The sequence below is a fragment of the Rana temporaria genome, chromosome 7 (assembly GCF_905171775.1).
Source record: "Rana temporaria chromosome 7, aRanTem1.1, whole genome shotgun sequence".
NCBI classification, from domain to species: domain Eukaryota; kingdom Metazoa; phylum Chordata; class Amphibia; order Anura; family Ranidae; genus Rana; species Rana temporaria.
In genome coordinates this window covers 67,420,286-67,441,581 of record NC_053495.1, presented here as the reverse complement: position 1 = coordinate 67,441,581, position 21,296 = coordinate 67,420,286, and the positions used below count along the sequence as shown (strand labels likewise).

The 21,296-nt window shown below is 45.9% G+C and overlaps 1 protein-coding gene across 2 annotated transcripts in view; it reads left to right on the top strand.

Annotated features, from left to right (window-relative positions):
* Positions 1-21,296, top strand: part of MICALL1 (MICAL like 1) — a 90,644-nt gene that overhangs the window by 34,977 nt on the left and 34,371 nt on the right. For both annotated transcript variants that reach the window (XM_040359549.1, XM_040359548.1), the window contains exons 3-8: positions 3,910-4,051; positions 6,190-6,257; positions 7,303-7,433; positions 10,006-10,352; positions 10,493-10,556; positions 14,763-15,082. In XM_040359549.1, coding sequence (XP_040215483.1) covers positions 3,910-4,051; positions 6,190-6,257; positions 7,303-7,433; positions 10,006-10,352; positions 10,493-10,556; positions 14,763-15,082 — 1,072 coding nt within the window. The remainder of the gene's footprint in view (positions 1-3,909; positions 4,052-6,189; positions 6,258-7,302; positions 7,434-10,005; positions 10,353-10,492; positions 10,557-14,762; positions 15,083-21,296) is intronic.

Below are 21,296 nucleotides of genomic sequence, written 5' to 3'. Positions count from 1 at the left end.
TATATATTACAAAGGCCTTACTTATATATTACAAAGGCCTTACTTATATTACATTGTTGCTCCTATTACATCACTTCACTTTCATATTACTGTTTGCTCCAAAATCTATATCTGTCTTGATCTATTTTACATATTCTTTTTTTATACTAGTTGATCTACACATAAGATGCCTCAATTGGACCACTTTTATGCAGGTGGTTCTGCCATATACTCAAAGTGAACCATTTATCTTAAAAGTAATTTTAAAGCTTATTCTTTTTTTATTAATTAATTATATGTCATACTTACCTGCTCTGTGCACTGGTTTGGTGCAGAGCAGCCCCTATCCGCCTCTTCTGGGGTTCCACATTGGCGCTCCTGGCTCCTCCCATTTTGCAAGTGCACCCTATATAAACATAGAAAGCCACTTTCTATGGGGACACTCACGCATGCTCCCTCCTGACCTCGGCTGCCTGCGCCTGCCTCTTCCCTGCCTCGCTCATCATAAAATTTGACAAGCAGCAGGAATGCATGAAGGTAAAATACCTTAAAGGGGAAGTTCTTTTCTGTTCTTTTCGTATTTTTTGGGTGGTGGGTGCCTAGTTTCGACAGGCAGCCTTAGACTCCTGTAAAAATTTACCCCCCCAAGAAAAACTGGAAAACCACCAAATGTGCCCAGATGCAGTCAGTGCTCTGCAGGGCAAACCTGCCAGATGTTATGTACATACAATTTTCTAGAAACAAGGATGCTAACTAACCCTTAAGTGGTTTGGATTTGCACGTCTCCTTCTTCATCACACTTCCTTCCTCGTGTTTCCTGCTTTTACAAACAACGTAGAGGTGCTTTAAAAGCTCAGCAAGTGATTTATCTGGTAGTTTCAAAGGAAAAACATGTATGACAAGCCTGCGATAACCCTAGTCTTTTAAAATGAAAAGCTATATTTATCTCAGAATTTATTCTTTCAGCACTTTTCTATTGGTTATAATCTGCCGTGAAAGCATTAAAAAAATATATGAAACCTGAATTTCAACTCAAAGCACTTGCAGTTCTGTCCGGCCAGTCCTGAGATTTACACAGCCCTGCCAGACAGCAGAGTCAGGCTAGTGACCTGAGTGTTCTCTGCAGTTATAGGCACTCCTATTGCGTAAAGGGAAAAATCAGCAGAAGTGTGGGAGAAGCACCCCAGGATTCATGAAAGGGGTGGACTGTCATTAAGGGGCAGATCCACAAAAAAATTACGCCGGCGTATCTATTGATTTCCGTTTGTCTTTTTTCCGGCGTATAGTTAAAGCTGCTATTATGAGGCGTACTCAATGTTAAGTATGGCCGTCCTTCCCGCGTACAATTTTGAATTTTTTACGTTGTTTGCGTAAGTCGTTCATGAATAGGAATTTGCGTAGAATGACGTCACCGTCGTAAGCATTGGCTGGTTCCGGATTAATTTTGAGCATGCGCACTGGGATACCCCCAGGGACGGCGCATGCGCAGTTAAAAAAAAAAAACGTTGTTTACGTCGGGTCACGACGTATTAGCATAAAACACGCCCCCATCACAGCCATTTGAATTCCGCACCCTTACGCCGCGAGAGATGCACTACGCCGCCGTAACTTACGGCGCGGATTCGTTGTGGATCCAATTTAAAAAAGATAAGTTACGGCGGCGTAGCGTATCTTAGATACGCTGCGCCCGGCGCAGATGTATGTGGATCTGCCCCCGAGGCCTCCTACACACGGTCGAACATGTCCGCGGACCAGTTTCATCGGACATGTTCGGTCATGTGTACGGCCTATCGGACCGTTTTCCAGCGGACATTTTTCCAGTGGACCGTTTTCCAGCTGACAAAAGTTTCTTAGCAAGCTAAAAAACGTGTCCGCTGGAAACATGTCCGTCGGACATGTCCGATGGTTAGTACACCTAATCGGACATTTCCGCTGGTTATGACGTGTAACCAGCGTCCCGAAATGCCGCGCATGCGTCGAATTGATTCGACGCATGCGTGGAAGCATTGCACTTCCGTGTTTGAGAACGTCTGTGTCTTCTACGTCACCGCGTTCTCTGTCCGCTGGGATTTTGGTCTGATGGTGTGTACACACATCAGACCAAAAGCTCCCAGGAGACATGTCCGATGAAAACGGTCCGCGGACCGTTTTCATTGGACATGTCTCCTCGTGTGTACGGGGCCTGAGTGTTTTTTGCTGTTGCACTTTACTTGATGATTAGAACTTTTATTAACACGCATTATGTGCCCTGATCTTCTGCTTCTTGGGTACAACTTGCACATATTTCTTCATGGAGACAACCCTGCTCTATGGTAAGCACAGCCGTGAACAGTCCTGGATGCTTTGTTGACTGTTGGATACTCCACTAGTGTGTTGCGAATCTCAAGGTTTTTCCAGTCATCGTAATTGATACATTCATCAATCTGGACTTGTTATATCTGTTATAATTTACTTACGCCCTGTGCTGCAATTGCTTATCTTGTCAATTCTATCAAATGTTTTTCTACATACTTTTACAGGCTATAAGGGTGCGTTCACACTTGCGATTGTACTCTGCCAGTGATTTATATTGAGAAACCCAGCGGGAGTTCCTACAATTACAGTATCTCACAAAAAGTGAGTACACCCCGGATTTTTGTAATTATTTTATTATATCTTTTCATGAAATGACACTTTGCTACAATATAAAGTAGTGAGTGTACAGCTTGTATAACAGTGTAGATTTGCTGTCCCCCAAATAACTCAACACACAGCCATTAATGTCTAAACCGCTGGCAACAAAAGTGAGTACACCCCTAAGTGAAAAGTCCACTCCTCCATGAGGACATCGCAGAGCTGGTGGATTTTGGAGACCTTGCGCTCCTCCACCTTCCATTTGAGGATGCCCCAATAGGGTTTAGGTCTGGAGACATGCTTGGCCAGTCCATCACCTTTACCCTCAGCTTCTTTAGCAAGGCAGTGGTTGTCTTGGAAGTGTGTTTGAGGTCGTTATCATGTTGGAATACTGCCCTGTGGCCTAGTCCCCGAAGGGGGGGGGGGATCATGCTCTGCTTCAGTATGTCACAGTACATGTTGGCATTCATGGTTCCCTCAATGAACTGTAGCTCCCCAGTGCCGGCAGCGCTCATGCAGCCCCAGACCATGACACTCCCACCACCAAGCTTGATTGTAGACACACTTGTCTTTGTACAACTCAGCTGGTTGCTGCCACACACGCTTGACACCACCTGAACCAAATACGTTTATCTTGGTCTCATCAGATCACAGGACATGGTTCCAGTAATATATGTCCTTAGTCTGCTTGTCTTCAGCAAACTGTTTGCAGGGTTTTTTGTGCATCATCTTTAGAAGAGGCTTCCTTCTTCAACATCAGCCATGCAGACCAATTTGATGCAGCGTGCGGCGTATGGTCTGAGCACTGACAGGCTGATCCCCACCCCTTCAACCTCTGCAGCAATCATACATCTATTTCCCAAAGACAACCTCTGTATATGACGATGAGCACGGTAATACAAGCTGTACACTCACTACTTTACATTGTAGCAAAGTGTCATTTCTTCGGTGTTGTCACATGAAAAGATATAATAAAGTATTTACAAAAACGTGAGGGGTGTACTCACTTTTGTGAGATTCTCTAGCTGTAAAAGGCAGCTCCAATTTACAGCACAACCATTAGGACTGTATTGATAGAAGTTCCCCACTGTGTTTTTGGTTTTCAGTTCCCAACATTCCCTTTTCTACATTGCTGTTTTTGTGGTCTTTTCTTCACAACTTTGTGAAAAGAGAGGACCTCTTGGCTATCTGAAATTTTAGCAGTACAAGATTTGAGAAAGCCGACTTGTTTGTTATGGAATACTGCATATGATTGCCCATTACTTTCTAAAGTGTTCTCCTTTTCACCTGCTTTTTGCCCTTTTTCTCTCCATTCAGGCTTTTGATGTGGCAGAGCGTGAGCTGGAAATACCGGCATTGCTTGACCCATATGACATGGTATCCATGAAAGTTCCAGACCGTCTTAGCATTATGACCTATGTATCTCAGTATTACAACATTTTCCGGAATTCCAACCCAGGTCAGTGATTAAAGTATAATTAAGCGCAAAACCTTTTTCTTTTTAGATTCTGATAGTGGTAGGTGTTTAGAACAGGGGTAGGCAACCTTGGCACTCCAGCTGTGGTGAAGCTACAAATCCCATCACGCCTCTAGGAGTCGCGCCTGTGATTGCCAGGGTCTTGCAATGTCTCATGGGACTTGTAGTTTCACCACAGCTGGAGGGCCGAGGGTTGCCTTCCCCTGGTTTAGAACCACTGTCACCATTTTTTATTGTTGTCCTTGTCTCCTTCAGGAAGAGTCGCTTGTCTAATGGCTAGTTTCAATGGGAATATTTGTTTTTATGATAGTTGTAGCAGGTTCTGTTCCCGTATGTTTCGCCTGCAGTTTCCCTGCATTTTAAAGGAATCTGGTGCAGTTTTGTTCACCGAGTTCAGGTTAAAAAATTTTTACTTGAAATTGCACATGAATCTGACTAGAAAACGCACTAAACTCTTTTTAAAAAGGACTGCGGCCGGCCGGCAGATATGTGAACCGCCTCTATAGAGAAGGCTTCCCAGTTCACGTGTCACATTCAAAATGCATCCAATTCGCATATATGTGAACTGTTTAGGCCGATACGTATTCTTCTACATATTTTTGTTAAAAAAAAAAAAAAAACGCAATAAGCTTTACTAGTAATGGCGGCGATCTGCAATTTTTGTCAGGCCTGCGATATAGCGGCGGACACATCGGACACTTTTGACACTATTTTGGAACCATTCACATTTACACTATATAGTAATGCACTGATTACTGTATAAATGTGACTGGCAGGGAAGGGGTTAACACTAGGGGGCGAGGAAGGGGTTAAATGTATTCCCTGGGAGTGATTCTTACTGTGGGGGGAGGGGACTGACTGGGGGAGGTGACCGATCTGTGTCCCTATGTACAAGGGACACAGCATCGGTCTCTCTCCCTGACAGGACGTGGAGCTCTGTGTTTACACACAAAGCTCCACACCCCTGCTCTGTCACTGCCGATCGCGGGTATCGGGCGGACATCGCAGCCACCAGGCACACGCATTGGCATCTCAGCGATGCGCCGGGCACAGTTTTTCCTCGCTGCGCGCCCCCAGCGGCGCGTGCGGGGAATGCAAATAAAAGGACGTCCAGGGACGTCCACCCGGCAGTTGAGAGCTGCGCTGTGGACGTTTTTCGTCTACAGCGCGGGTCTCAAGTGGTTAAGCAGGGTTTCATCAATGTCACTGCAGGCTGAATCACTTGATTGGTTCAGACCTGGTTGGCCTCAATTCTGTGCTTGCTGTCTGGTCTGAGTTCTGCTCCACTGGCTGGTTTGAGTTTGAGTGGTTGGCATGGCTAACTGGTTTGGGTTCTAGTGAATAGTGAAATACCACTTATAAACAAAAAGGTTACACTCACATAGGCAGAAATAATGTCTGCATGTCCTAAATCCCAGGCTATGGACTCGCTATCTGGTGCCACAAACCAGGCACTATCGTAGCTCAAAAGTGTTGCTCATTCAGACGAAACTCGTATGTGTATGGCGGGTTCTCAGAGGCGTTGTCACGCTTGGATGCTTTTGAGCTATGTGAGTGCCTGGTTTCTGGTGCCGGAGTGTGAGTCCGCAACGTTTGATTACATTCTGACGCTATTTGTGTCTTTTTAACCTTTTTAGTTTTATATTAGATCTTTTTAAGTGATAATTCACAATTGTTGACTTGAATATGGGATTTTCATCTTGATGTATTCATATGAGGATGGCAGTCCAGAGTGGACCATACAAAAACACTTTCGGACCTTTCGGTAATCTTGGGGGTCGATTGTGACAGTGAGCTTCTCCCCAGTGGGAGTAATCACTGGGTGTTTTTTGTTTTTTCCACCTTATCAGCACATCGGTGGCAGTAAATCTTTCATTTGCATTTTGGGTGTATTATGACATCTGCGGATACCGCTGTCTCAATAACATTTCCCAGAAGGGCAGATTCCTCCATCCTCACAAGGAGATGGGGACAGCCACACACTGATTGAAAGACGGCCAGTCCCTGCTGAATTGGCCAAATTTTGATCAGTGTATGGCCAGCATTACTTTTTATCTGGTAGTTTGCACTCTGCTACTGTTTTATTCTTGTTAATGTATACTTTTTATTTATCTTCACAGCCGGAGTTCCTCAGTTCAAACAGACCTCCCCACTGCAGCAAGGAGATAGTCAAGTTGCACAGCCTCAGGTAAAAAATAGCCCCACTAATAGAGTTAAAGTGGTTGTAATAAACACACCCCCATTATCCATTCTCTTATGTGGCAATAATGGGAGTGTGATAGGAGCTCTTCTGCACGCTCATGGCTCAGTCTGCTCTTGCTCCTGAGCAAAGGGACTGTTAAGCCTCGTACACACTACAAAAAAATCTGACAGCTCAGGTTGGAACCAATGTACTAATTATGTGATTTTAGTACATTGAGCCCAGGTTGGGCTGCGGGAGAGAAGCGGTGCAAGTTCAGCTGAACTCGCACAATTTCACTCCCACTGGCAGTCCCGATTTGACATGTCAAATCGCATCTCAAATCGTACCCAATGTGAACCAACTCTGAATGCTGTTTTTTCAGCAGGAGTGTTGGACAGAAGCCAGTCTTACAACCGGTTTCTGACAGAAATCTTTTTTATTCCTGTCGAACTTCCCGAATTTTGACACGTGTATACCTGGCTTAGACCTGACAGGTATGAATGCTAACCGCTCATATAATGCTTGAGGCACTAAAGACACTGAGAGACATATTACTCGGTGCGGCTTTTGAATATCCTAAAGGGTATTAAAGTAGAACAGTCTTTTGGGAAAGTCGGCAGCAACCACCCATACACCTTTTAATTATTGGTAGAGAAATCTAAGCATTCTCGGAAAACCTGCATTTATATTTGCACCCTAAATTTTAACTAAAGGCAATTTTTCTTTTTTTTCCGGTTGGATAGAGTGGAGAGGGATCAGAACACCTGTTTTTATTGCTGTCGGCGTCTCTGTTGGGGAGATTCGCCCTTTTTTTTATTTGTCCTGTTAACGGTTATCATTGAAAGGGAAAAAAACAAAACGCAAATTTTGTGTTGTCCCCGTAACAGTGAAGGGGAATCTCTCCAATGACGCACAAAAAATTCAATTTTTTTACAATCAGATTAATTTCCCATTTACTTTGGTTATTGGTCACCATTTAGGTAATTAACAATAAACAGTATATGGTGAGAGTTTCAGTATATGTGAAGTGTGTATTTGTTATTTCATTTAGGGTAGTTTGGATACCACAAGTCCAGCCACTCGTGTGGCACTGAGCAGCACCTGTGCCTTATGCCAGCAACATGTTCACCTTGTACAGAGATGCTTAGTAGATGGAAAGCTGTATCATCGGCAGTGTTTCAGGTACACCTTTAAGCCATTTTCTTTTATTCCCTTTGAGGTTATTTTCCTCCCTTTACCCATCATTTCTGTTTCTGTGTCCTACGATCAGCTGCAAGAGGCAGCCCCATTGAACAAGAGACTGCCCTCCTCCGCAGCTAATCACTGCCACTCGCTTGTAATACAGCGATTACATGCCAGTGACTGGCGATTACATGCGAGTGATTGGCCCTGGACGTAGACTGGACTAAACACTTGCATGTGATGGTTAGATATTTTTAAATGATGACCAATTTTCAGCTTTCGGTGCTCACATTTTGAATGACAATTACTCCGTCATACAACACTGTACCCATATGACATGTGTGTCCTTTTTTTTCATACAAATAGAGCTTTCTTTTGGTGGTATTTGATCACCACTGGGTTTTTTTGTGCTATAAATGAAAAAAGACTGAAAATGTGTAAATAAAAGTATTTTTCTTTTGTTTCTGTTATAACATTTTGCAAATTGGTAATTTTTCTTCATAAATTTTGGCCAAAATGTATACTGCTACATATCTTTGGTAAAAAATAACCCACATCATTGTAAATTACCGTATATACTCGAGTATAAGCAGAGTTTTTCAGCACATTTTTTTGTGTGCTGAAAATGCCCCCCTCGGCTTATACTCGAGTCACCTTTTTGTGCCTGATCTCCCGGACTTTGGGGACTTTGTCCCCTGGACCCCAAACTTGGCACACATATAGCCCCACTCTTCCTTTACAAGTGTGCAAAGTTTGTTGTCTGGGGGACCGACGGCCGGGGAGCACCAATTTTTCAAAATCGGGTACCCCTTCCATAGACTCCCATGTTAAACGGTAATTTCTCTGGTAACTTTGGGGACCCGGTACCGGCCGGCCGTAGGTCCCCTGGACCCGAAACTTGGCACACATGTAGCCCCAGTTCTCATTTACAACTGTGCAAAGATTGCTGTCTGGGGGACCTACAGCCAGGGAGCACCAATTTTTCAAAGCCGGGCACCCCTTCTATATACTCCAATGTTTAAATATCAGTCTAGTCATGGGCACAGTGAGGCATGCACATGGACACAGTGAGGCATGCAGATGGACACCCTAGGCTTATACTCGAGTAAATAAGTTTTCCCATTTTTTTGTGGTAAAATTAGGTGCCTCGGCTTATATTCCCGTCGGTTTATACTCGAGAATATACAGTTAACCACTAGGGGGCGCTAAGGGGTTAAGTGTGCCCCAAGGGAGTGATTCTTACTGTAGGGGGGCGTGGCTGTAGGTGTGACGTCACTGATCGCCGTTCCCTATAACAGGGAACATACGATCAGTGACACTGCCACACAGAAGAACGGGGAAGGTGTGTTTACACACACCTCTCCCTGTTGTTCAGCTCCTGTGACCCGATCGTGGGGCAGCGTGCAGGTCTGCGGATCGCGCAGCTTCGGACCGCGTCGCGCGCGACCCACGGCTGGGCTCTCAAAGGCGACGTACATGTACGTCCCTGTGCCCAGCCGTGCCATTCTGCCGACGTATATCGGCGTTAGGCGGTCCTTAACTGGTTAAACGTCTGTTTACCAGCAGCAGTGTACATGAAGCCTTAGTTGTATACAGCAGGTTTCTGTGTCTCTGATGTCACTCTTCCTGGCTGAATTTCAAAGTTCTCTGACTTTCTGTTTCCTTTTCCAGTCCTAATACTGGGCTATAAGAGTTGCTTGTATCAGTTCTGGAAGTTGATGTGGGTGGTTCCTAGGGTTACTTTGGGTATTTCTGGGCCTTCATGTGGGTGGTGAAAGGTGTAAAGGTGTCATACCTCCTGCTGTGTCATTCCTGTCTTGCCAAAGAATAATGGCTTACTGCAAGACTACAGAGGAAGGGCTATGGGAGGTTATTATGAAGGTGTTTCCTTCATATGTAAATGAATCCCTTCACAGAGTGCAGGGCACTGGGAGGGTGGGATCTGAGCGGTGGCACTCTCCCAGTTCTTACTGGTTGGTATATTTACCTCGACATTTAATTCTAATTGTGATCCATTCAATCCTGCCCAGCAGCAGCACAGCTAGCTTTCAGAACAGGCTGTGTATGAAGGGGTTTTCTTCTTGAATTATGCTGTGATCTGTGAGGCAGGACTTGGGAGGTTTGGACTCTTCCAGTAGGAGGGACTGGGTGGGACTGGATCCTAATTGGGATGTAATCGCTTCCACCTACCATCAGAGTTGTGGTTGAAGTTGCATCATTTGCAGTGTCTAAAAGACTACAAAGTAGAAAGACTGCAGAGTGTTACAGATTCTAGCAGCAGGATATACAGAGTGTCACATGATACAAAGCCACAACTAAACCCAGAATATCGGGATCTGCAGACAACAGAGCAATATGACACAGAGGTATGATCTATGTTGGGATTGATTTATTACAGTCAGTTCTAGTGAAAAGAAAGTTGGAGTTCAGCCTTAAAGTTAAAGGTGGATGCAAATGTTTAACCTGTTTATAGGCTCATTTACCCGATGCATTTGGCCCCTATCTGAACTGATAATAAAGTAACCTATTTATATAAGTATTTCCCCCCCCCCCCCCCCCCCCAATATTGCAGGTGTAAAGAATGCTGCAGCACTCTACTGCCAGGTTCTTATCGACCCGGATCTGAGACTGGCACATTTGTGTGTACCCACCATCATCGTCCTCGGACAGGTACCAGCAGTCCCGAGTCTGTTGAAGAAAATTCTATGCAAAATGCAGTCCAAAGCCCACCTAAACCACGCGCTCCTCCAAAACCTCCTCTTCCGAACAAACCTCAAAAAGAGCTTGATACAGATGGTGCACCATACACGCGACCTGTGCCAGCACCAAGGAAGACTAGTGATGTAGCCCCTCAGCCTCTGCCTCGAGCTCGATCTGCAGCAGGGCAGAGTCCTGCACGGCCAACAAGTTTTGTGAATGGTAAGATAATTAAATGATGCTTAGAAAGCCCATGTTTCAAGAAACCTGTTTAATTTGATATTGATATTAAAATGAAAAACACGCATGCAAGTTGGCACAATCACAATAATTGTTTCACATCAAATTTGTTTCCATTATAGGTGAACAGCAGATATCAACTCCACCAGTCCCTAAGCCGAGAGGTAGACAGAGGTCTGTGGAAAGGTGAATAACTATAATTTCTAAGTAAGAGGTTGATCCACGAAGGCATGTTATTTAAACAGTTTAGGGGACTTGTTTACATTTGTGACTGGGGGCGGTAAAATCCTGCAGTTGAGCTGCACGTTTACCACCCTTCAAACACTCCTCTCTTTGCTGTAGAGGCATTAGAGGCATTGACAGAGAGTTTACACAAGGCGATGCTTTGTGCCACAGCAACAATTGTATCACATGTTGTGCTCGGCGGGTTATTTACCGCCTACTGAGTGTGACACATTTAAGTGAATAGTGCTTCACTGCAACTGCCCAAACACGTGTAGTGGGTCCAGTATTTAGGAGGTTGAAGCAGGTGGGGAGGCTTTAACAATGCCTTTTTCTCACCTGTCGAATGCTCACTGAAATGACACTAAACCCGTTTTTTTTTTTATTCTTAGACACCTTTCACACTGGAGGTGTTTTTCAGGCACTAAAGGGCTAAAAATAACACCTGGAAATGGCTTCCCTGCTGCCCCAGTGTAAAAGCCAGAGTGCTTTCACACTGGGGCAGTGCGTTTGCAAGATGTTAGAAAAAGTCCTGCAAGCAGCATCTTTTGGAGCGGTTTAGGAGCGATGTATACACCGCTTCTCCACCGCACTTGCCCATTGAAATCAGTGGGCACGGCTGCCGCAGCACCTGCAAAACGTTTCCAGCGGCGCTTTTCGGGTGCATTTAAACCTTTCTTTGGCCACTAGCGGGGGTTAAAAACAATGCTAAAACGACAAAGGTCGTTATAGCAGCGCTTTACCACTAACGCGGAGCGGTGCCCCTGTAAAAGGGGTCTTAGTTTGCATATGAGCAGTGCACGTGAGTGCAGCTAATACGCAGTGCTCCTTCCAAGCAAATCTGAGGAAGTTCAGAGGGAAATGAGAATAAAAGGAAGTTTAGGTATTCACAGAGGAGAAAAATGATTTCATGATAAATAGATTACAGGGCATTAAGTAGTGGTTGTGTATGGATGATTTTTGGAAAATAAGGATATTCTTTAGCATCAATTTACGGGATCATTCAAACAGTTGGCTGGTAAAAAAGGTGATTAATCAATGGTTTAACTGGCCATCAACTTCCCCCTAAAGCTGCAGCAGCAGTTGGACAGTTTTGTTGGACATATGCCTTGGCAGAAACCCGGCAGATCAGGAAAGTGGTGGGGGATGTGTGAGCACACCCCCCAGCGCACCCCCACCCCAAAGCACCTTGTCCCCATGTTGATGAAGACAAGAGCCTCATCCCCACAACTGTGGCCTGTGGTTGTTGGGGTCTGCGGGCACGGGGCTAATTGGAATCTGGAAGCCCCCTTTAGGAAGGTGGTTTCCAGATCCCACCCCCCCATGTGAATGAGTATCAGGTACATAGTACCTCTACCCATTTACCCAAAAAGGTAATAAAAACACAGACAGTTTTTTACAATTCTTTTATTAAAAATTAAATAGTGTGCCACAATGTAAAACCGTCAATCATAATTTGTATTTGTATTATTGTCACTGCTTTGCGGCCTATGCTTCCTAGGGGACTGGAGCGAGGCAGTGGCGTACAAAGCGGGGGGTGTCAGGCCTGCGGCGCCCTTCCCGCGACTGAAGACAGTGCCGCTAGTTTAGGCAGCGGCAGCACGGGAGCGGTCACAGGACACACGTGTAGAGCACCAAGGTAGTGGCTTTGCGGAGGATTATTGCGAACTGCACCCGAGCCAGTCGGCACTCCCGGGACCCGGTGCAACCATCACATTCTCTCTACGTGGTCGTGGCTCTGATCAGTCTTTGCAGTGGCTTTCACAGCCAAGCAGAGAGTAAAGCCGCCTCCCCTCCTCCGTTATGTCTACACAGTGCTGTGCATGCAGGAGGAGGGGGAGGCGGCTTCACTCTTTGCTCGGCTGTGACAGCGGCTGCCGAGACTGATCAGAGCCAAGAGTCTGCGTGACCACGGAGAGAATGGGATCACCATGGCGCCAGCGGCTCGCATTACCCCTCCCCCTGCAAAGCCACTCCACTATTGGCAATGTAAGAGGTGAATCCTCCATCTTGTGCCTCCCAATCTAAAGCAAAAGAAAAATCTAAATTTCAATAGTAAGCACACGTGTGAATGCTGGGCCCTCTGTATTAATAGACATAGTAGTAGTAGATATTTATACAAATCCATGAAGGGAAATGGTAAATACTGACCTTCACATCCACAGAACCACAAAAGATCCAAAGGAAACTCCTGCTTCTCAGGATCATGGTCATTGTTAGGGGGGTCTGTGCACTGTATGGGGGGTTTGCATTGTTGAGGGGTCTGTATTGATAGGGGGGGTCTGTGGACTGTAGGGTGGTATGTACTGTAGCGGGGATCTGTACTGTAGGGTCCAGAGGTGCAGGGTGCTGTGTAATGTAAGGGGGCCTGAGGTGCAGGGTGCTGTGTAATGTAAAGGGGTCCAGAGTACGGTGTAATGTAAAAGGGTTTAGAGGTGCAGGGTGCTGTGTAATGTAAAGGAGTCCAGAGGTGCAGGGTGCTGTGTAATGTAAAGGGGTCCAGAGGTGCAGGGTGCTGTAAAATGCAAAGGGGTCTAGAGGTGCAGTGTAATGTAAAGGGGTGCAGGGTGCTGTGTAATGTAAAGGGGTGCAGGGTGCTGTGTAATGTACAGGTGTCCAGAGGTGCAGGTTACATGTTTTGCGTTACAGAGGAGGTCTAGGGCCAGAATTATTGCTCTCGCACCAACGATCGCGGCGATACCTCACATGTGTGGTTTGAATACCGTTTACATATGCGGGCGCTACTCACGTATGTGTTCGCTTCTGCGCGCAAGCTCGGCGGGATGGGGCGCGTTTTCTGGCTCCTAACTTTTTTATCTGGCTCCTAGATTCCAAGCAAATTTGTCAAACCCTGTGGTAAAACACTGCATGCGGTAACAATTGTGCAAGTGTTCAATTTACCAAGAATTTGTAGTTGAATACCGAATGCGGTATTTGTTCTGTCACTGTACTAATGACACTTGCTGAGAAAGGGTTAAACATCTAAAGTAATCTAAGGGTTAACGGTGTGCCTAGCCAGTGTTTTACTGTACTATGTGTGCTGATTTTACTCAGGGAAGTGATGGATTTTATTCCCTGCTTTGCAAGGACACAAAATCTATCCCTTCCCCACCTGTCAGAACAGAGATCTGCCTTGTTTACTGTCTGCCGGACGATCAGCGAGTACCCGCAGCCATCCAGTGCTTGGCACCCACAGATTGGCTTCACAGAAGCATAATTAACTCCCAAGCTATTGACGCTTGTAGATGGGCTTAAATGCATTCCACACATTTCATTACAAGCATCCATCGTTTTTTCTGCCAGGAGGAAAGGAGTCTAGGAGACATAGCAAAACGTCCAGTGTGCATGAGACCTTAAAAACACCTAAATAATAATGGAACCAACATCTTGGAGGAATGTCATTATCATACAGCATACTGGCAAATTGGAAACAAAGAATAACAAAACCTAGGAGATCCAAAGAGCAAATTGGCAAAGCAGGAAAAGTGTTAGTTAAAGCGGAGGTTCACCCATAGAGAACACATTTTTCCCTTAGATGAATGCTCGTTTTGTCTAGGGGAATCGGCTAGTTGTTTTAAAATATGAGCTGTACTTACCGTTTACGAGATGCATCCTCTCCGTCGCTTCCGGGTATGGGCTGCGGGACTGGACGTTTCTTCTTGATTGACAGTCTTCCGAGAGGCTTCCGACGGTCGCATCCATCGCGTCACGATTTTCCGAAAGAAGCCGAACGTCGGTGCACAGGCGCAGTATAGAGCCGCACCGACGTTCGGCTTCTTTCGGCTACGAGTGACGCGATGGATGCGACCGTCGGAAGCCTCTCGGAAGGCTGTCAATCAAGAAGGAACGCCCGCTCCCAAAGACCCATACCCGGAAGCGACGGAGAAGATGCATCTCGAAAACGGGTAAGTACTGCTCATATTTTAAAATAACTAGCCGATTCCCCTAGACAAAACGAGCATTCATCTAAGGGGAAAAGGTAAAAAAATAAATAAATGGGTGAACTCCCGCTTTAACAACATTTGAATTTTTTGTCAGCTGTCAATGAATTATTAAAACCTGCAATGTTATCTGTAGACGGTTTGGGGGTTTCTAGAAATGTAACCCTTGTTTTTTTGGCAAGAAGATTTAGTTTTGCATCTTATATATGTGATGTTGCTCTCCTTATAGGGAAGATGAAGGAAAACCTAAAAATCCTCCTTGGATTTCTTTGGTGGCAGCAAGTGAGCCTAAAAGAAGGGCTGCCCCGCCACCTCCATCTGCAATACAGATTAAGGATGATGTGGAAAAGGGCTCCAAAGAATCAGAAGAAGTTGCAAGTCAGAGCCCATCAAAACCTGAACCCTACAATCCATTTGACGAAGATGAAGAACAAGAATCGGATGAGAATACTCTAAAGCCAGGTCATCCATGGTATGGAATTACCCCAACCAGCAGCCCTAAAACACAAAAAAGACCGGCACCCAAAGCGCCAAATGCTTCCCCTCTGGGTAAGAATGTACCAGTAGGTAATAGGCTTAGATTTATTTATTTATTTATACAATATATGTATTATTTAATGGCCTGATGTGTAATACAAAGAGTTGTAACTTATACCACATGCATTTGGAGTCTTTAACTAGTTCAGCTCTTTGAATGTACTATGTATGTCCAAGGATTGAAGAGTAAAGCAGCCATCAGCTTGTGCCCATTTTCCACAGCCAGCTCCCGACTGCAAAGTTAAAATCATCCAGGCTTCTGTATAGCCACATGATCACTTTTACAATGAGTGTTTTGGTCTCCCCCCACCCCCTAGGGTGCCTGACCTGTGCCCACCAATGCAACTCGCCTGTGTTCATCAATGACATGTGCAGAGGAAGAGAGGGGAGAAAGAGGAGAGCCAGAGATCATCAGAGCGGGGATTGCCCGCTGTAATAGCTTTTATTTGAATTGCAGTCCACTCTTCGTCACACACACAGTCCCGCCTCCTTTGATAGATGTCACACGTCCTGGCATTGGACCAGTGTTCTGTCTATCAAAGTACCCGGGCCAGGAGGCACGGGGAGGCCCACGCTTGCCCTCACTCGTTTTCCACTTGCAAAATGCCAGTAGGCGAGTGGAAATTTTGGGGCCTGTTCTACTACATGTCTCTGGTATTAAAAAAAAAATCACAATAAGTGTGTGTTTTAAAGGCGGAGATCCACCCAAAAGCCAGCAGCTACAAATACTGCAGGTGCTGACTTTTAAAAAATGAACACTTGCCTGTCCAGCGCGCCTGTGATGTTGGCAGCCGAGGCAGAGCAATCGCTCGTCTCTCGGCTGCCCCTGCTGCCATCCTTGGTGAGGGAATCCGGAAGTGAAGCATTGCGGCTTCACTGCCCAGTTCCCTACTGCGCATGCATGAGTAGCGCGGCGCGCCCTCACTGGTCCTCGCTCTCTTCTGGGACCAGTATGTTTCCCAGTAGACAGGGGGGGGGGGGCATGACTCTATGCCCAGAAGTGGGTGCAAATACCGGCTCCTACCTCTGCTCTCTATCCTGACGGAGCATGGAGGAGGACACAGAGGGGGACTGGAGGGGGATATGGGGACAGTCAGTGGTGATCGGTGCGGCGGGGGGGGTTTCAAGCACTGATTACCCTGTATAGATTGCACTAAAGCAGCTGAAATCCTGGGGGGTGGGGGGGGGGGTGGTGGTGGGAAGGTTCCGGGAAGAACTGGCTGTCAGGCTTTATTGAAATCTATACAGGGAGATTGATGCTTGCAACTCCCCCACGCTGCATCGTTCATCCCTGACTGTCCAGGTATCGGGTGTAGCATTGGAGCATTTGCCCGAGTACAAGTACTCAGACCGGTACCGATACTCGTATTGGGACAACCCTAGCAAAGGCTGTGAATGCGTGTGTGTATTCTTCTTTTTATGTTATCATATGAGGTATGGTTTGTAGAATTTTAAGGAAAACAATTATTTTAATTCATTTTGGAATAAGGCTGTAACATAACAAAATGTGGAAAAAGTGAAGAGCTGTGAATACTTTCTGGATTTACTGTAAATACAAATCATTTGGCAGGGCAAACTGTTCCTAATATGTTGAGAGGTTATAGTATTTCATCTGCATATACAGTGGTTTGTCTGGAATAGTTACATTTTGGTCTCATCTGACCAGAGCACCTTCTTCCACACATTTGTTGTATCCCACACATGACTTTGTGCAAACTGCAAATGTGACTTCTTATGGCTTTCCTTCAACAACGGCTTTCTTCTTGCCACTTTTCTATAAAGACTGGATTTGTGGAGTGCACAACTAAAAGTTGTCCTGTGGACAGATTCTCCCACCTGAGATGGGGATCTCTGCAGCTCCTCCAGAATTACCATGGGCCTTTTGGCTGCTTCTTTGATGAATGCTCTCCTTGCCTAGCCTGTCAGTTTAGGTGGATGGTCATGTCTTGATCAGTTTAAAATTGTGCCATACTCTTTTCATTTTCGGATGATGTATTGAACAGTGCTCCATGAGATGTTCAAAGCTTGGGATATATATTTGTTTTATAACCTAGTCCTGCTTTAACCTTCTACACAACTTTATCTCTGACCTGTCTGGTGTGTTCCTTGGTGTTCATGATGCTGTTTGTTCACCAAGGTTCTTTAACAAACTTCTGAGGGCTTCACAGAACAGTTGTATTTTTATTGAGATTAAATTACACACAGGTGAACTTTATTTACTAAGTAGGTGACTTCTGAAGGCAATTGGTTTCACTATATTTTAGTTAGGGGTATCAGAGTAAAGGGGGCTGAATATAAATATACACCACACTTTTCACATATTTAGTTGTAAAAAATTTTGAAAACCCATTTATAATTTTCCTTCCACTTCCCAATTATGTGCCACTTTGTGTTGGTCTATCACATAAAATTCTAATAAAATACATTTATGTTTTTGGTTGTAACATGACAACATTTGGAAAATTTCAAGGGCTATGCAATACTTTTTGAAGGCACTATAGGTAAATCCCAACAATGGACTTATTTGCTCCATTCTGGTCTGTTAATTATACAATTTGAAAGCATTTTAATATTTCAGTTTGATAAGTGGAAAAAAAATGTGGATCTTGTCAATTTCTGAGCTGTCCCATGTCCTCTGCAAAATCTCTATAAAAAATGACGTCGGCGGGAACCTCTCGTCTTTCAGACTGGACGTCATATGACGTCCTTGCATTCCCGGCCGCTAGGGGGCGCGCCCGCGCTGTCGGCGGCACGTGTGCGCCCCCGCCGCATTGCTCGGGACCCGGTGCCCGGCGGCCACGATTGTCCACAATCACGGCAGAACCATGGATCTGTCCTGTCAGCGGTGAGAAGACGGATGTGTGTTCCCAGTACAGAGGAACACACATCGATCTCCTCCCCTTGTGAGTCCCCCTCCCCCTACAGTTAGAACACACTTTAGGGAACATATTTAACTCCCTCAGAGCCCCCTAGTGTTAACCCCTTCCCTGCCAGTCATATTTACACAGTAATCAGTGCAGTTTTATAGCACTAATCGCTGTGTAAATGTGAATGGTCCCAAAAATGTGTCAAAAGTGTGTCAAAAGTGTCCGATATATCCGCCGTAATGTCACGGTCACAATACAAATCGCAGATCGCCGCCATTACTAGTAAAAAATAAAATAAAATGCCATAATTCTATTCCCTATTCCCTATTTTGTAGACGCTAGAACTTTTGCGCAAACCGATCAAATTTGCGATTTATTTTTAATTTTGATTTTTTACCAAAAATATGTAGAAGAATGCGTATCAGTCTAAAAAACGTTTTGAAAAAAAAAAAAATATATATGGTATTTATTAAATCAAAAAGTAAAAGATATTGTGTTTTTTTTTTTCAAAATTGTCGCTCTTCTTTTGTTTATAGCGCAAAAAATAAAAACTGCAGAGGTGATCAAATACCACAAAAAAAGCTCTATTTGTGGGAAAAAAAGGGCATCAATTTTGTTTGGGCACAACGTCACACGACCGCGCAATTGTCATTCAAAGTGCGACAGCGCTGAAAACTAAAAATTGGTCTGGGCAGGAAGGGGGTGAAAATCCCCTGTATTGAAGTGGTTAAGAGCCCTCCTAATTTGTAGTTTGGGAAAAGACACTGAGGGGAGTGACACCACTTAAGGCAACAAAAAATGCGGTGCGTGGTCAGTCCAGAATAGAATCTTGAGAAATTAGTGCATTTCAGGCAGATCAACAGTTTTTTGTATGTACATAAAACAAGGGGAGATGTGCATGCACTTCTCTTTCTTTTATTTTGCTTTGACATGCACTTAAAAGCTATTTTTGGCCTAAAAGCAAAACGCTATGTGTGATGGAAAACTAACACTGGACATCACCCTGAACACATCATCCCCACCGTGAAACATGGTGGTGGCCGAATCATGTTGTTGGGATGCTTTTTCTTCAACAGGGAAGGGGAAGCTGGTCAGAGTTGATGAGGAGATGGATGGAGTCAAATACAGGGCAGTCTGGGAATAAAACCTGTTAATGTCAGCAAAAGACTTGAGACTGGCGAGGAGGAGGTTCACCTTCTAGCAGGACAATGACCATAAGGCTACTTTCACACTGGGGCAGGGGTGCGTTATCGTTAAAGCAACGCTAGTTTTAGTGGTGCTTTACCATCGTTTTAGCAGCACATTTCAACCCCCCACTGGCGGCCACAGAAAGGGTTAAAAGCGCCTGTGGTTCATTTCAATGGGCAGGGCGTTTTCCCAAACTGCCCCAAAGATGCTGCTTGCAGGACTTTTCTTCCCATCCCGCAAGCAGTGTGAAAGCACTCAGGCTTTCACACTGAGGAGCCATGAGAGACGCATTTCAGGTGCTATTTTTAACGCTAAAATGCCTCAATGTGAAAGGGGTCTTAACATACAGCCAGAGCTGCAATGGAATGGTTTAGATCAAAGCATATTCATGTGTTAGAATGGCCAGACCTAAATCCAAATGAGAATCTGTGGCAAGATTTAAAAATGGCTGTTCACAGAAACTCTCCATTAAGGATGAGCTCAGACGTGTTCGCAACCCACACGCACAGAGCCCGCCAGGAATTCAGCACTGCACAGCGCTAATCAAAGGCAGTGAGACATTTTTTGATCTCTGCAGCCGCAGATCGGGAAAACATCTCAAGGCCTTTGATTAGCGAAGTGCAGTGCCGACTTCCTGGCGGGCTCTGCATGTGCGGGTTGTGAACACGCCTGAGCTCATCCTTGCTCTCCATCCAATCAGAGACAGAGCTTGAGCTATTTTGCAAAGAAAAATGGGCAAAAATGTCACAGTCTAGATTAGAGGTAGACCGATATATCGGCTGATATTTGGCCATTTTTAAGAAATTGGCATCGGCCGATTATTGTAAAAAAATCGGCCGATTTTCGGCTGCCACGCTAAACCCCGATCCACCTCCAGCAGCACGAGAAATTAATCCTTCAGCCTGGTAGCCTGCGCGCCGACCCCCCCCCCCCCCCCCCTCTACCTCGGCGGGCTGTACTGTAGCATAAAGCAAACTTGTCACAAGCCCGAGCAACTGCAGTAGTTGTCTGTGCGAAGAGATCACACTTGTTATGCTTCCTGCATGCTGGGACGGTGGCGGGATTACTGAACATAGGCTCTAGGCTACGGCTCCAGCCGTAGCCTAGAGCCCATGTTCAGTAATCTCGCCACCGTCCCAGCATGCAGGAAGCTTTTGTGATCTCTTCGCGCAGACAACTTGTACTGCAGCTGCTCGGGCTTGTGACAAGTTTGCTTTCTGCTACAGTACAGCCCTCCGAGGTAGGGGGGGGGGGGGTGTCGGCGCGCAGGCTACCAGCAGCGTGGCTGAAGGATACATTTCTCGTGCTGCTGGAGACTGGGGTAATGTACAGTATTCCTATCATCTCTGATAGGTGCCTCGGCTCTCTAGTGATTGTACATAGTACTCCAACTCACGTGGGAGCTCACAGGTGTCACCCAATGGACAGTGCTGGAGGGAACAGTGTGTACATGTTAGAGCACACCCCTCTCCTGTATACACACTCATTTTATATATATCCATCCCCACCCACGGCCAGCTCCATCCATCCACCCCCCTCTACAAAGCATCTCCCACCCACGGCCAGCTCCATCCATCTCCCCCTCCACAATGCATCCCCCACCCACGGCCAGCTCCATCCATCCATCCATCCATCCCCCTTCACAATACATCACCCACCCACGGCCAGCTCCATCCATCCACCCCCCTCCCTCCATCCACAGCCAGCACCATCCATCTCTCCCCCTCCACAATGCATCCCCCACCCACGGCCAGCTCAATCCCTCCATCCACCTCCACAATGCATCCCCCACGGCCAGCTCCATCCATCCACCCCCTTCCCTCCATCCACAGCCAGCACCATCCATCTCTTCCCCTCCACAACACATCCCCCCTCCACGGCCAGCAGCATCCAGCCATCCCCCTCCACAACGCATCCCCCACCCACGCCCAGCACCATTCATCCACCCCCCTCCACAATGCATCCCCCAGGCACAGCCAGCACCATCTTTCCTCCTCCACAACGCATCTCCCACCCACGCCCAGCACCATCTATCCTCCTCCACAATGCATCCCAATCCAAAAATCGGCCCAAAATATCGGCCGCAAAAATCGGCATCATATATCGGCCATCGGCTGCCCCGATTTCTAAATATCGGCATCGGCCAGAGAAAAACCCATATCGGTCGACCT